The sequence below is a fragment of the Stegostoma tigrinum genome, chromosome 6 (assembly GCF_030684315.1).
Source record: "Stegostoma tigrinum isolate sSteTig4 chromosome 6, sSteTig4.hap1, whole genome shotgun sequence".
Classification (NCBI taxonomy): domain Eukaryota; kingdom Metazoa; phylum Chordata; class Chondrichthyes; order Orectolobiformes; family Stegostomatidae; genus Stegostoma; species Stegostoma tigrinum.
In genome coordinates, this window is record NC_081359.1 from 65,816,216 (window position 1) to 65,832,974 (window position 16,759).

Sequence of the window (16,759 nt, forward strand, 5' to 3'; positions counted from 1 at the left end):
TATGTTCAGTTATACAGAAAGCCACATAGCCTCAGGATACCTTTTCTTTGTGGGAATGTGTCCACTGTATTCAGTCTCATTTTGAAGGTGCCTCATTGATTGATCACTCTTTTGTCTACCAAATAGTTACTCTAACCTAAGTTGGCCAGCGTCTCTTTCAATTAACTGTAAACATTACTTTTTAGTGTGGCCTTTTTGTTTGCTTTTTGTTATTCTCCATAACTGTTTCAATCCCAATGATGATGACATTGTCACTATCCACCAATGCTTCTCAATAAAACCTGCTCCATTTGCTTTGTTTCACTTTCCAGAAGTAGATCTAACATTATGTGCTTCCTCCAGTGAGTTGGAAAGCAAACTGATCAAGAATTATCACTTTTACGTGTTTCAAGAATTTCTCCTCCTCTTCACACTGTTAGTATGCAACATGCTTCTTTATAACAGCCTACTGAAGTTGTCTGAGGCAACGAGGTGTAGAGCTGGATGAAGGGCTTAGACCCTTCTTCAGAAGCTTTGCTGCTCAGCCTGCTGTGTTCATCCAGCTCTGCGCCTTGTTATCTCAGATTCTGCAGTTCCTACTACTACTGAAGTTGTCTTGCTGCTTTCAATGATCCGCCTGGCAGTCACCTCTCTCAAGCTCATCCTTCCCGATGAACTCAGCAAAGGGCTCTGTACAACACCCAAACAAGGCAGGAGAGAGTGGGCAGCCCTGCCTGACTCCAGATCTGATCGAGCAGCTTTCTGATTTCTACCCATTCATTGGGTGTGATAACCAACTATTTTAAGCTGTCCTAATATCTTTGTGTGGATCAGTGTCAAGTTTTTCTTAAAACACCACCATGTACTGCTTTTCTGTTTTTTACACCACACTAAAGCTGCATAAAAGTTGCTATCCAGGCTGGAGCTTGAACTCCAGTGCTGTAATGTCAGAACTGCCACCTTTTCAGGTGATGCATTAAACCGATGTTCTGTCTGGTCTTTTTGGTAGCCACTCTTTTAAAAGAATAGCAGGGTGATTATTCCTGATGTCCTCACCTATATTGAGTATGCAAGCATCAGAATATTGTCCGTTTGTTATCATTTGCTGTTATTAAAAATTGCCTGCTGAATTTCTCACATTACAACAGTGACTATATTTTAAAAGTACTTAACTGACTGTGACCTCCATTCATCATAAAACATACTATATAAATGGAAATCTTATTTTTCTAATGTTTCCTCCTATAATCTTGCTGTATCAGTTAAAGGTTGATGTTTTTATTTGTTAGAAAATATGCTTTTAAAATTAGGACTCATGATGCTTAGTATAAAATAACTACTTTTTCATGTATTTTTACTTCCAGTTTGAAGGGCGAAAATACTGTGAGCATGATTTTCAGATGCTTTTTGCCCCCTGTTGTCATCAGTGTGGTGAGTGTTCAACAATATTCTATATACAACAGTTAATTAAAGCTCTGTCTTTCTTGTTTACATTTCTGTAGCCCTAACTGTATGCATTTAATCACTTACTACCTCTTAATTTTAATCCTTGCTTTATTAAGTGTACATAAAACCCTTTCAGTTATACTGCATGAGTGGCCTTCAGTCAGTTGCTGCAGAGTGTAGGCTTCAATTAGTCATGCTGAACTAAGGTGTGAATCACGCTCCTCCATTAGCATTGGGGAGAAGTTTGCATTTATAAATGGTTGTAAGTTTTGAACATTTTGAAAGTGCTCCCATTTTCACTGAACACTTGCCTACAAAACAACAGGGAGATTTTGGAGCACTTTTCTTGAAAATCCTGAAGGAACAATGGTGAAAGTATTTTACTTCAATCAGGTTAAGCCTGTGGGGCAAAAATACAAGTTCAGATATAGCGTTAATTTTAATATACTTGGGTCAGTTGCCCAATTCCATGGGGGATTAAGTGTTCGTTAGCACAACTGTAGGTCTTCTCCTCCCCCATTTCTGATGACCCTCTTCCCTCCTCCCCCTCCCCCCCCCTCCATTTCTGATGACCGCCTTCTTCCCCCCCCCCCCCCCCCATTTCTGATGACCCTCTTCCCCTCCCCCATTTCTGATGAAGGGTCGAGGCCCGAAACGTCAGCTTTCCTGCTCCTATGATGCTACTTGGACTGCTGTGTTCATCCAGCTCTACACCTTGTTATCTCTGATTCACTTCCTATTATCTCTGATACAATTTTAACCCCACTGTGAAGCCTCTTCTAAGGATGCCTAACCTGAAGAAGTTGCCTTCCTCCCTCTGGACAAACCTCAGGGGATGTCTGTCCCACTGCAACTCTCTCGTAATCTCTTCAGCCCTGAAACTACTCGACCACATCCTAAAGCAAACCAGGTACTACAGCCACATCACATTTCTTACTACCTGGCTACGGAACCAGATCATCCCCAATGGACTACAGTCCTCATTCAAGCCTTCCCAATTTGGCCCCAACCATTACAATATCTACATTCAGAACATTGAGACCCTTCAGAACCATTTCTCCCTGCGACTCCTGAAACAGACACTCGCAGCAGTGCACCTGCATCTCCAGGCACTACAATCAAGCTTACCCCAGCTGAGACCCTCCCTCTCCCAGACCTGCAAAGGAACCCTCCTGTTCTTTATTCTTCGTAGGATCCTCAGCCTGACCTCGCAATTCTACTCTGCTTTATTGGACACTAAAAACCGTAAGTACAATAAACTTACTGGTGCCATCCACCCAAAATGGGATTCCTCCACCTCCCAAAACCCCAGCCGTACCCAGGACCTTCCCCACAGTGTGCCCGCTGCCATTGGTCATGAGGCCACTGTCGGAGAACCCACAGATGATGTCACATCCGCCACCGCCAGGAACACCACTTCTGGGACCGCGAACACCATCGCTGCTGAAGCCACCGCCTCCATCTCCGAAACCAACACCACAGACACTACCGTCACCGCTACTGCCGCCGACGCCGGCGCAACCCCGCCCACAGGCAACGTCAACATCACTCTGCCCACAGCCTGCAGCTCCAGAGGAGACAGCCACACTGAGCCCTGCGGAGTCTTCACCATCCCTCCAGACCTCCCCCTTACTGAGGATGAACAGTCAGTTCTCAGCAAGGCGCGCACCTTTTGTCCCCCTCCACCCACACATCAATGAATATCAGTCACGTTTGGACATTGAGCAGTTTTCCCGCCGCCTCTGCCTCCATGCTTACTTCTTTAACTGTGAGCCTAACCCTCCCTCTCCTGACCCCTTCTCCCTCCTCCAACACACCCCCTCCTCCTGGACACCACCCCCAGGCCTCCAACCCTCCCTCGACTACTTCATCTCCAACTGCTGTCGAGACATCAATCGCCTCAACCTCTTCACCCACTCCAACCTCTCCCCCCGCAGAACATGCTGCCCTCCGCTCCAATCCCAACCTCACCATCAAACCCACGGACAAGGGAGGTGCAGTTGTAGTATGGCATACTGACCTCTACATCGCTGAGGCCAGGCGCCAACTCTCTGACACCAACTACTCACCCCACCCCAGATCATGACCCCATCCCCGAGCACCAAACCATCATCTCCCAAACCATCCACAATCTTGTCACCCCGTCCCCGCAATAACAACCAAAAAAGAATCCCTCTTGTCCTCACGTGCCACCCCACCAACCTCCCACCCACAGCATGCAACCTCATTGTCCCCCAACCCTGCGCCGCCCACTTCTATCTCCTTCCCAAAATCCACCAACCTGGCCTGCCTGCCCTGGTTGACCCATTGTCTCTACCTGCTCCTGCCCCACCGAACTCATGTCCACCTATCTAGATTCCAATTTCTCCCCCATGGTCCAGGAACTCCATACCTACGTCTGTGACACCACCCACACCCTCCATCTCCTCCAGAACTTGCAATTCCCCGGTCTCCAACACCTCACTTTTACAATGGACGTCCAGCCCTTATACACCTACATTCCCCATGCAGATGGCCTAAAGGCTCTCTGCTTCTTCCTGTCCCGCAGGCCTGACCAGTCCCATTTCACTGACATCCTCATCCGCATAGTCGAACGCGTCTTCACCCTCAACAACTTCTCTTTCAATTCTTCCCACTTCCTACAGACAAAGAGGGTGGCCATGGGTAACTGCATGGGCCCAAGCTATGCCTGCCTTTTTGTAGTTTAACAGTCCCTCTTCCATACCTACACTGGCCCTAAACCCCACCTCTTCCTCTGTTACATTGACTGTTTCGGCACCACCTCATGCTCCCATGAGGAGCTCAAACAGTTCATCCACTTCACCAACACCTCCCACCCCAACCTTAAGTTCACCAGGACTATCTATCAACACCTCACTCACCTCCCTGAACCCCTCTGTCTCCATCTCGGACAACCACCTAGAAACCGATATCCATTTCAAGCCCACCGACTCCCACAGCTGCCTAGAATACACCTCTTCCCACCCACCTTCCTGCAAAATATGCCAGACAATACATTTCAGATGTCCTCATTTTTAAAGGACCACAACTTTCCCCTCTCAGTAGTCGAGAATGCCCTTGACCGTGTCTCCTGCATTTCCCGCAACTCATCCTCACACCCCGTTCCCGCAATAACAACCAAAAAGAATCCCTCTCGTCCTCACGTGCCACCCCACCAACCTCCGGATACAACGCATCATCCTCCGACACTTCCATCTACAATCCGACCCCACCACCAAAGACATTTTTCCATCCCCACCCTTGTCTGCCTTCTGGAGAGACCAGTCTCTCCGTGACTCCCTTGTCTGCTCCATACTCCCCTCCCACTCCAAAACACCCGGCACTTTTCTCTGCAACAGCAGGAAGTGCTACACCCCACACCTCCTCCCTCACCCCCATCCCAGCTCCCAAGAAGACTTTCCATATCAAGCAGATGTTTGCCTGCACATCTGCCAATGTGGTATACTGCTTCCACTGTACCCGGTGTGGCTACCTCTACATTTGGGAAACCAAGCAGAGGCTTGGGGACCGCTTTGCAGAACACCTGCGCTCGGTTTGCAATAAACAGCTGCACCTCCCAGTCGCAAACCATTTCAACTCCCCTTCTCATTCCTCAGATGATATGTCCATCCTGGGCCTCCTGCAGTGCCACGATGATGCCACCCGAAGGTTGCAGGAACAGCAACTCTCACATTCCGCTTGGGAACCCTGCAGCCCAATGGTATCAATGTGGATTTCACCAGCTTCAAAATCTCCCCTCCCCCCACCACATCCCAAATCCTGCCCAGCTCGTCCCCACCTCCCTAACTTGTTCTTCCTCTCACCTATCCCCTTCTCCCACCTCAAGCCACACCCCCATTTCCTACATACTAACCTCAACCCGCCCCCTTCACCTGTCTGTCCTCCCTGGACCGACCTATCCCCTCCCTGTACTGGCTCTTAGACTTGTCTGTCTCCTCTCCCCCATCTTCTCTGTCCATCTTTGATCCGCCTCCTCGTCTTTCCCTATTTATTTCAGAACCCTCTTGCCCTTCCCCTTTTCTGGTGAAGGGTCGAGGCCCAAAACATCAGCTTTTGTGCTTCGAAGATGCTACTTGGCCGCTGTGCTCATCCAGCTCTACACCTTGTTATGTAGGTCTTCACTCCTGGACAATGGGTTGTAATGTGTTCCAAAAGCCAGGCTTTTGAATTGCAGGATATTTGACATTTTTGGGTGCTTTTTTCCCCTCAAATTTCGTTTATTTACAACAAAATAGCAATCAAGTTAATAATCACATAAAGTAAGGATGGGTGTCTCCAGCAACACTCAAGCTTGACACACCGCATTGTGCAAGTCAGTTTGCTGATATCCTTTGTTCTGATATATCTTCATAGGATCTAAAAATGTCTGTAATATATTGACTGCTTTGATCTGTCAAACTTGTGGAAAGGTAGAATTGATTGGACAGCTGTGTTGGACATACATGAAGAAGGGGATGTAATTTGCTTTAGTCCCTACGTTAGCTTTACACCAAGAAGCCTCACACAGCTTAAATGCCTCAGTACTGTATCACAATATAAGCACAAATCCATTTTCAGAGAATATCTGGATTTAATGTGGATAATAGTCAAGTTTATAATTACTGTGCGCTGTTATGATTTGATACTGAATAGAGCTCATCTACTTGTGTCTCCAAAATGAATAGAAATAGTAGCCATTGCGTCATCCATTGAAAAATTGCAATGCAAAGATACACTCCATATGGAATTACTTTCTAAATATGTGGGCATGTACCAATTATGTCAGTAACCTTTTTGTAGTTCAATAATATTAAAAATGTATTTTTGTAATAACACTGCAGAGACTGATTCTTTGCCTTAGGTTTCTGAGACATGAATCAAAGCACTTAATGATTATTGAGGGTAACCTGTTACTTACATGTTCACAGCCATTTGAGGGAATGAATGGATCTGAGGGCAGATGGAGATGAGAGATTGGGGGCTGAAGCCATGAAGGGCTTTGAAAGTTAATATTTTACAGAGAGCATAAACATCAATGCATCATTGAGAATATTAGAACTAAGGAAATTTTGTGTATGATGGCAGTTGCAACTTAATCATGAGGTAAGAAGTGGTGATGCTTGCTGACCATTGTGCAATATTCAGTACTAATTACAATTCTTCAGATACTGAGGTGGTTTATGTTTAAATAGAACAAGATCTAGACAATATTCAGGCTTGGGCTGACAATTAGTAAGTAACATGCATGCCACACACATTCCAGGCCATGACCTCTCAGACGAGACAATCTAACTGCCACACATTGACATTCAATGGTGTTGCCATCACTGAGTTCCCCAATGTCAACATCCTGGGAGTTGCTGTTGGGGGGGGGAAAAAAAACTCATCTGGACTCCCATATAAACATAGTGACTACAAGAGCAGGTCAGAGGCTAGGGATACCGCAGTGAGTAACTCGCTTCCTGACTCCCCGACTCCCCAAAGCCAATCCATCATCCACAAGTCAGGAGTGGGATGAAATATTCCCCAGTTGACTGGATGATTGTAGCTCCAGCAACACCTGAGCTTGACACCATCCAGAACAAAGCAGCCTGTTTGATTGGCACCACATGCACTCCTACTGAGCTTTGGTGGTCAATAGCATGGTGTGCACAATTTGCAAAGTGCACTGTAGAAATTCACCCAGACTCTTTAGACAGCACCTTCCAAATCCATGATCACTTCAGTCTAGAAGAAAGAGAGCACCAGATACATGGAAACACAGCCACCACGTTCCCCTCCACGCTCCTTACCATCTTGACTTGGAAATACATTACCATTCCTTTACTGTCACTGAATCAAAATCCTGGAATTCCCTCCCTATTGCCATTGTGGATCTAGTTACCGATCATGGCCTCCAGAAGTTCACGAAGGCAACCCACCACCACCTTTTTAAGGATAACTGGGAATGGGTAATAAATGCTGGCAACACCCATGTCCCAGGAGAGATTAAAATAATAGATTTATTAATATTTTATAGATATTGTTTTTGGTTTCTTTTTCTAACTGCTAAACTTGATCTAAAGTGAACATGAATTTAAATGGAATCACTGTGGGCAGCCTCTGTCCAAATTGCTTTTGTCAAACAGCAACTATCTTTGGCTGAAAGGAGGTGAGTTATTAGTTCTGTCAGTAAATGTTTTAGTGAAAGGAAATCGGGTTGTATTCTTACAGCTGTAATGTACTTCCTCCCACCAACATTTTTACATTCCAGCAAATAATCTCATCTCACTCCACATATTGTCTTGTTTGCCGCCTCCTGTAAACTACCCTGTTTGCATACTTACCTACTAATGTGCAACAAGGTCTGGTTTTCATCTTACCCTCTGATATTGGACAATTTTACGGTGGAAACAAAGTGCTGGAGAAACTCTATGGTCTGTTATTCTGACCAAACCATTAACATTCTTTCTTTCCCCACAGACATTGCCAGGCCTGCTGTGTTTCTTTTAATTTCAGATTTCCAACATCTATTTGCTTTTGAACAGTTTTTTTATAAATCCTGGTCAATCCTTGCTCCCGTACCTGGAAAGGAAGATTATCCCAGGAAACAGCATCTCTCAAACAAATTTATTCCCCATACTGCCTCCCCCCAAATTAATGCTTTAACATTCTCCAATCCTGCTGTCCCATAATCTTGCATTTCATGGCACTCTTGCACTTCCTTCCCCCATTCCAATTAAATAATTCTATCTTGCTTTAATTTGCTTTGATTGTCTCTGTCTCTGTATTCTGTGATTCTGTTTCCCCTTGCTGCCCTTCTGGGCTGTGCCTGTCGCATTCTTCTGCATTCTCTACAATGCAAGCTGTCAAGCATTCTCTCTGTCATGCGTTCTTTCTGTGCTTTCTGTCTCTCCCAGACTCTCATGCATGTGCACTTACTCCTGTTTCTGTCAGTCCCACATTCCCTCCTGCATGCATATTCTCTTTTTCATTTCCTCTTTTCCATTTTCATGGTCTCTCTTTCTCATGTGCTGCCTTATTTGTTGTCTCTCTCTTCTCTCTTTCATAAGTTCTCTCCCCATATTCTGGTGTCACATTCTTATTCTCTCACCCACAATCTTTCCTCCTTTTTCTTGTGCATACATTTACTTTCGTTTTCCCTTTCTTGTTTTTGTGCATTCTCGCAGTTTTTCTCCATGATCACACGGTTGGGATAAAGTCTGTATTTATTGGAGTCAAATGGGCCTCATGCTTTTGATTTTTTTTATTTTTCTCTTTTCTCTTCAGCTCTAAGACCTGCCCACCCACTTTTATTTATGTTACTTTTCCATTTGCAATGCGTTATACTCCAATCATTTTAGGGCCGATAAATCTAACAGGATTTCTGCTGGCCCAAAACACTCCAAGCTGCCTTAATTCAGGTCCCAGTTTCTAATTTGCTGTCGCACTTCCTTTTAGTCTCAGTTATAATCATGGAAACACAGTCTGCTAATGATATATTTCCCAGTGATTACAATAACTGATCACGCCCGATCAGTTACAACTTATGCATTGTCGTGTGCAGCTGAAAGATTTGAATTCTTAGTACCATTGTTTTGAGTCCTATAATTTTTGACTTTTTTTTTCTTATCTGTGCATTTTTGAGGTGGTGATTTATAGAGAGAAGGAACTAGTCATTAACCTTCTAGTCCTTTATTACAATTGTCGAATACTTTCAAAGTTTGACGCAAAAGCTATGAATGCTGGAAATCTGAAATACCGGCAACATGTGTGACAGAGAAACTGCTGTTAACGTTTTAGATTGACTGTTTATCAAAACTATTTTAAAGTTTGATATATGTACCATTATAAAGTGCTTGCCGTAAGAAGACTTGTGCTGCCATTTAAAAATAATCTGTCTAGAAAACAGGATCGTACCAATGTCCTATATATCTTCAAGACTCGACCAGTTTAGACAACAGCACTATTAATATGTTCTATATAGCTCTAACCAAAGATCAAGATTGGGGTGATGGTTGGATATTATCTCAAAATTTGGCCTTTTGTTACAGGTGAGTTCATCATTGGCCGTGTGATTAAAGCTATGAACAACAGCTGGCACCCAGAGTGTTTTTGTTGTGATCTCTGCCAACAGATTCTTGCTGATATTGGATTTGTGAAGAATGCTGGCAGGTTAGTATATTTGATAGCCCTTTTACGTTTCAGTTTATGTTTACATCAGGTTTTGCTATGTAGACCCAACTTACACGTGGTTGTCACCAGAAGTACAGAATTCTGCCACATGAGAAGATCATTTGACTCATATTTTGTTGTAGTTGCCACAACATTTCAGAATCAGTCTCGCAGATTTGTATTGATTACCTGCGTTGTATTTTCCCTCACTTTAAATAGTGATCAGTCTTAACTCGGAGGTAGCCCACTTGCCTCTGAGTCAGGAGATTATAAGTGTTCTATTACGTTCTATAGAAAACCAGGTGATGAACATTAGGACTCGAATTTATCTTACACATCTTTTACAAGCATTTATTTAACAATCACAGTTTCAATCTGATTCTATTTATATGAATAGAAGTGAATCTTCAATTGATAACCTTCACTTGCATATAATTAATATACACTGAATAATAAATTCATACAGAAGGGCTCTTGTAGCCTACTTCTGGTGTCCCTACCTCTGAGACTGGAGGTCCAGATTCAAGCCCTATCTGCCTCTAAAGGAATGCAATAACATCTCTGAACAAATTGATTCAAAAGTATCTACAACAATGATTCAGCTTTTCCTGGAATTGAAGCTTACTTCATTTTAAAAAAAAATAAATGACAAGTGGGTGTCTTATATTCCCTACTCGGTCTCCCCATTGATAGCATCCCTACCTCCTGAGCTAGAAATCCTGGATCCATCTGTTCTAGAAGTATGTAATAACAACAACATCTCAGAATAGATTAAATAATAAAATACCTAATAGATACTTGACCCACAGCAGAGACTTAAAGCATACAATCTCGGTTAACATTTTACTGCATTGCTCAAGCAGTGCTTCGTTTTTAGAGGAATTATTATTTGGATCCAGTGGTTAACTGAACCAGTGCATACCTTCTATAAAATAACAAGTTGCACTGTTTGAAGAAGAGTATGGGTGTTCTGCTGGTGTCTGGGCCAACTCAGCCGATAGAATATAAATGAATTCATTTTATTGGTGTGTGTTAATGGAACTTGGCAATAATTTCATATGTAGACAGTTGACTATACTATAACTCTGAGAGGCCATCAGAAGTATCTAATTGGCTGTGAAAGATTTGAGGCCATCAAAATGATCTGAAAATACTTTATAAATGCATATTTCTTTCTCTTGTTTTCACCCATTTATGTTGAAATGTCTAACATAGACCGTCCTTTTCCATCACTTCTGGAGTCCCACCATTATCGTAGGCTTGACACTGGCAATTTGGAATACTCAACTTGTCATGAGGAAGCTATTGGGTGCACTGGACACACGAGATTACAGGCCCTGACAACATATTAAATTTAGTGCAGAAGACCTATGAATCAAGTTTGCTGTTGTCTTTGCAAAGCTGTTCAGTATACCTGTGAACTAGAGCCTAGACAACCATGTACAAGATTTCCCAAGGTAATCTAACTGTCCAATTGCAGTAGTTTGAGCCTTCTCTCAACGATTAGTAATATTGGCATTACCCAATCGTGCCATGAAATGATGCCCAAACTTTGTAAATCCAAACATAACTTCGTGATAGCTCTCCCCACCCAAAAAAGATTGTGGGATTGTAGGAACAGAAGTGGGCCATTTAGTCTTTTGAGCTATTATTGTCGTTGAATTTTATCTTAGCCTAACTCCAAATACTGTTTGCCTAACAAGTATTGGTCAATCTCAGTTTTGAAATTTTCAAATAACTAACATCTATAGCTTTTTGGGGAAGAGAATTCCAGATTCCTTCATCTTTTACATGAAGAAGTGCAATCTGGCATCCTTCTTGAACAGAATGGTTTTAATTTTAAGGTTGTGGCATCATGCTGGGCTCTTCCACCAAAGGAAACAGTACCCCTCTAGGTGTCCTCACAAGAAATCATTTTAATCACTTCAATTAAATCACGTTTCATCTTCTACATTCAACATTGACTTACATAGCACTGTGCAACCACTTGCAATAACTTGAATTGAACTTTGGCCCTGAAGAAGACTTAGAGGATTCTAAATGTTAACTGCCTTTTCTGTTTCTGCAAATGTTGCCAGACATGCTGAGTTTTACCAGCAGTTTGTATTTTTATTTCAGGCCTCCCATATTCACAGTAATTGGCTCTATTATAATCCCTAAATTTGTCAGCACACTGCAGTGTCAATCTTTTCACCATTTAGGAAAAGCTCTGGTGTTTGTATCTAAAGTGAATAATGTCATAATTTCCCATTTCAATCTCAGATTTATCCCCAAACATGATCTATGAGCAGATTTTCTGCTCTTCTCCCCATCCTGTCACTTTGAATAAATAATTGTTGTCCTGACACTCTGACTCCGCATCTAGTCAATTGCCCTATAAGTCAGTACAATTAATATTAAATTTTAAGTCAATATCAAACTCAAGTTTGCTCATTTAAGACAGTTAAAAAGAATTTTCTTTCTGTCAGACTTGCAAACTCTGCCTCTGAATGCAGTGAAAGTGGGGATTGTTGAACATTTTCAAGGCAGAGGCAGATGGAATTTTGTTAGGCAAGGAAATCAAAGGGGAAGATACAAATGTGGAATTTGGAAAAACTAGCAGACCAGCCAAGGTCTTATTGAATGGCAGAGTAGGCTTGAGGGGCCGAGGGGCCAAATGGCCCAATTCGTATGTTCATACATGAATAAGTTGTCACTGAGTCTGTGTTACTTTTGTTAGCTCTTAAGTGAAATCCTGTTGAAGGACTTAAAGATCCATTTAACTAACATTGATGGACACCCCTTTAATCCCCCACATCCCACTTCAGAAACCAAAGCACACGATCAGAGAACAGAGCACAGGAAATAGGCTTTTACACCTGTGCTGCAACATTAAAGGTGCAATTGAGAGGTTATAGTGAGCCGCCTTGGGTAACTGAAAGATCGCACAAAAATCTTCAAAGGAGAACAAAGCAATGCTCTTTCTTCTTGAAATGAGCATCATCTGAAATGGCCCAGCAAGATAGTTAAGAGTCAATTACACATAAACCCTTTGAGCTAAAGATGGGTTTTTACACCAGTCACCAATGGTTACGTGGTCATCATGTACTAACCTTTTTAAGATCAGATTTTATTGAATTTATCTGCCATTGTGGGATTCGAATTCATACCCCCAGAGCATCACTGTACTTCTGGTTACTAGTCCAGTGATATTGCCACCGCATTTCAATAATATCCTGGTCAGCAATTATCCTTCAACCAACATCACCAAAATAGGTTATCTTTTCTTTATTAAATTGCTGTTTGTGGGACAAGATCTGCACATACCAGCTGCCATTTTTTTTACTATTTTAGAAAAGTAACATATTTCATTGTTAAATGAGACATTTGTGGCTTTCCAAGATCAAGAATGCCACTATATAAAACCCCAAACTTTCCTTAGCCTTCTCTCTTTAGATTCTGCTTAGGCCCAAATGTCATTGCAATCTGGAAACCTCGATGCAAGAGCTGAGGAAAGATATGGGAAGCTGTGCTTCATACTGAGGCAGTGTTTAATTGAGTATCCTCGGTCAGAACATGTTCTGCTGCCTTGTTGATGGGAGTGTACACAGATGATTCCACATAACTAAGTTTCATTCATTCCTTTGATTTGCGTACTTGGCTACAGCTGCAGTATTATTTCTCTATGCAGACTTCCAACAAGAATAAGTCCAGGCTTGAACTTCTAATTGGCAGGTAACATTTGGCTCTGTATTCTGGACAACGATTATGCCAAACAAGTGAAGCAATGATCAGACTTATTATTTTCAAAATAAAAGATTCCTAATCTATCAACAACAATTCTACCGACAATTATCCACACGTGATTTTTCTCAGGCTTATAATGTTGACTAATAACAGATTTACAACCTTGAATTAAATCATAAGATGACTTAGAAATAATAAACTAGTTTTCTAGGCCCGAGATAATCCCTCTCAAGGCTGCTACATGTCTGTAGGTGTCCTTCAGCCTATGAGATGTCACTCCAACAATGGAATAAAAATAGCCTGATCTGTTCTGCTGTCCTATTGACTTATAACTTAAAAATGGAGAATCACTGCTTGTCTAGGTGCTTATCCAACTTATAACATTTTGCCTATGAGCTATAAGATTTGTTTACAGCACAGTAACTATGCAACTTATCTGTTATAGTATGCAGTGTCTCAGAATAGAAACAAGATTCTGTGCTATTTCCTTTCATGCTGATTGGTTTCCACTGTTATGTCTAAATGAAATGGTTTTGGAACAATTCAACTAGTAAATAATATTAAATTATTCTAGTGGTAAGTACTCTTAAAGCATTCAACAAGAGCCGAACCATTTTCTGTTGGCCTTCAGCTGGAATTATTTTGCTATTCCTCTACAGTCAAAACCTATAGAGGTCACTGTAATCTAAAAGCTGTACTTGATCAGTCCTGTCAGCGCTGTGGGTGCAAGAACAGGGTAGAGTCTGGTTCCTCGATGAGCGTCTCTTTGCTGTCAACTAGGTTCCTGTCAGCAATGTGATGGATTGCATGCCACTCACCTGAGTGCACCCACAGCAACATTCAAGAAACTAACATGCAGTTAGTTTTGCTTTTAAACATGCCAATGCTGCCTGTTTCAATAGCCACCACTGACATAATACAGTTAAGTGACTGCAGTGGATCACAAAGGTTCCATTGAGAGAATTTTCCTTTTCTGGAACCTCACTCACCAGGCCTAAGGCGGCAGTGTTATGGGGACACCATTTTCTAAATCACCCCTCCAAATTTCTCAGTGTATAAATTTGACAGAAAATGCTATTTCTTCACAGTGCTTGGATGGAATTCTCAGATCCTTCATCTAATATTATTGTAGAAACATCATAACCTTAAGAGCTGTAAAAGCTGAAAGAGATCTGCCACCACCTGCTTTTGGCTACTAAATGGAGGCAATAAATACATACCTCACATTAACATTTTTAGAACATGTGTTTGGATACCATGGTCAAATTATTAAGAATATAAGTCCACTCTGCCCTTTCCCTTTGACAAATCCATGTAAGTTCTACCTGATTACCTTGAATTTATCAAAGAGCTCCACTCTAACTTCTTTAATAACTTGTGAGCTGAGTTGGCTGCACAGCTGTTTGCAATGCAGAATGATGCCAACTGTGCAGATTAAATTTCCACACCGGTCCAGTTCACCAGGATGGTCCCGTCTTCCCAACCCTAACCCTTTGGTTAAACCACTACCAGTGGTTGTGTCTCTCCAGTAAGAGCAGTCCTATGGCCATCTGGTACAATGGCAGCTACTCCTAATGGCTTCTAACATTTTTCTATGGTTTCCTGCTTTCTGTCCCCCCCCTTTTTGAATAGGGGAATTACGTTTTCTATCCTCCAGTCTAATATGAAGGTCTTTGAGTCAAGGAAGTTTTGGAAAATTAACAGCAACATGCCACCTTACTTCTCAGTTCTTTTAAAGACCCTAAAATGAAGCCCATCAGTATCCAGGCACATGTCAGGCCGTAGCTCCAATAATTTGCTCAGTTTCATCTCTTTGGTAATAGTGATTTTTCTGAGTCCCTCCCCGTCCAATTTTTGATTTTTGATCTGCACTGATGACATGCAAAATACCTGTTCAAGTCATATGTCATTTCCTTATTTTCCATTCTTAATTTTACAGCCTCACTTTCTACAGTTACCTTGTTAAGTCTGTTGTTAAAACATTCATTAGAAACTTTTGTTGTTCTTGTGTTTCTGGTTGGCATTACTTTGTACAATAAATTGTCCCTCCTCAAGAAATTTTTGGTCTTTTTTTTGCCGTTTTCCATGTTCTGCCACCTTTTTAAAAAACTTTTTGTTTGATACTATCTTTTCTATTTCTAATTAATTGTGAATACTGGGTCTGTTCTTTGGATTTCTTACTCGTTGAAAAGGATCAATGCTATGTATTCTCAAATAACCTTCTTAAGTGTCTGCCACTACCTCCCACTTGACTTCTCGTTTAACCTAATTTACCTATTCACTTTGGCCAGCTCTGCTTTCATATTGTCATGATGCCCCTTATTTAAATATGATAAATATAATCTTGGATCTACACCTTGCTCTTCCTCAAACTGAACTTAAAATGCATTCCTATTCTGGAATCTGGGGGTTCCTTCACTGTGATTTCAGTAATTAATCATGTTCCTTTGCGCGGTATCAGGCCTATTGTACACTGCTCTCTGGTCAGCTCCAAGATATCTTATTCTAAGAAACTAACCTGAAAATGTTCTGTGAATCCTTCATTAAGGCTACCTTTGCGAATTTGGCATTTCCAGTCAATATGTAGAATAAAATCTATGGTTATTGCTGTGTATTCTTTCAAGCTATTTGTTTCTTTCTTTAAGGTATACTTTACCATATGGTTATTGGTAGGAGGCCTGAAAACCACTCTCAATGACTTCTTGCCTTTATCATTTCTCATTTGACAGTAAACTTCTTCCACATTTTGGGTTCCTGAACTTGGGTCATATTTCTTTGAGGTGCTAATCACTTCGGTAACTATCAAAACTATCCATCCACCTTCTGTTACTTTCCTGTCATTCCTAGATGTCCTTCAATATTCCAGGTCCCAATCCATTATTGTAACTTTTTCTCTGTAATAGCTACTAGATTGTGCTTACTTATTTCTATTTCTGCTCTTGGTTCATGCGTTTTGAATGTTATGTGCATTCAGATACAGAACCTTTAGTTTTATACTTATTGAAAACTCTAGTTTCATCTGATGGTTGGTTCTTAGACTTGTAACTTCTGTACTATGATCAAAGTTCATGTTGTTATGGGACAGATTCCAGACTGAAATCTTGTTAAAAGCTCATGTTTTATTGTGGTTTTAACAAGGTCCTGTCATACTGAGACAGAAGCACCCAATGTTGCAGAGCTGGTTTGAATAATCAGGCATTTTTTTCAGTAAAACAAATGAAGATAAAATGGAATAAACCAATCTATTTACTAATAAGCCAAATTCAAACCATTTTAAACATATAATTAAAGGTATAATTCCATTAATTAGTAAAGGAATTAAGGGTTATGGTGAGTGGGCAGGTAAGTGGAGCTGAGTCTCAAAGGTCAGCCATGATCTTATTAAATGGCGGGCCAGGCTCGAGGGTCTGCATGGCCTACTCCTGCTCCTAGTTCTTATGTTCTTATGTTAATT

The 16,759-nt window shown here is 41.6% G+C and overlaps 1 protein-coding gene across 7 annotated transcripts in view; it reads left to right on the forward strand.

Moving 5' to 3' along the window:
- LOC125453359 (LIM and senescent cell antigen-like-containing domain protein 1) overlaps positions 1-16,759 on the forward strand; it is a 123,654-nt gene that overhangs the window by 72,996 nt on the left and 33,899 nt on the right. For all 7 annotated transcript variants that reach the window (XM_048532828.2, XM_048532829.2, XM_048532827.2 and 4 more), the window contains exons 3-4: positions 1,344-1,410; positions 9,459-9,579. In XM_048532828.2, the coding sequence (XP_048388785.2) occupies positions 1,344-1,410; positions 9,459-9,579 (188 nt within the window). The remainder of the gene's footprint in view (positions 1-1,343; positions 1,411-9,458; positions 9,580-16,759) is intronic.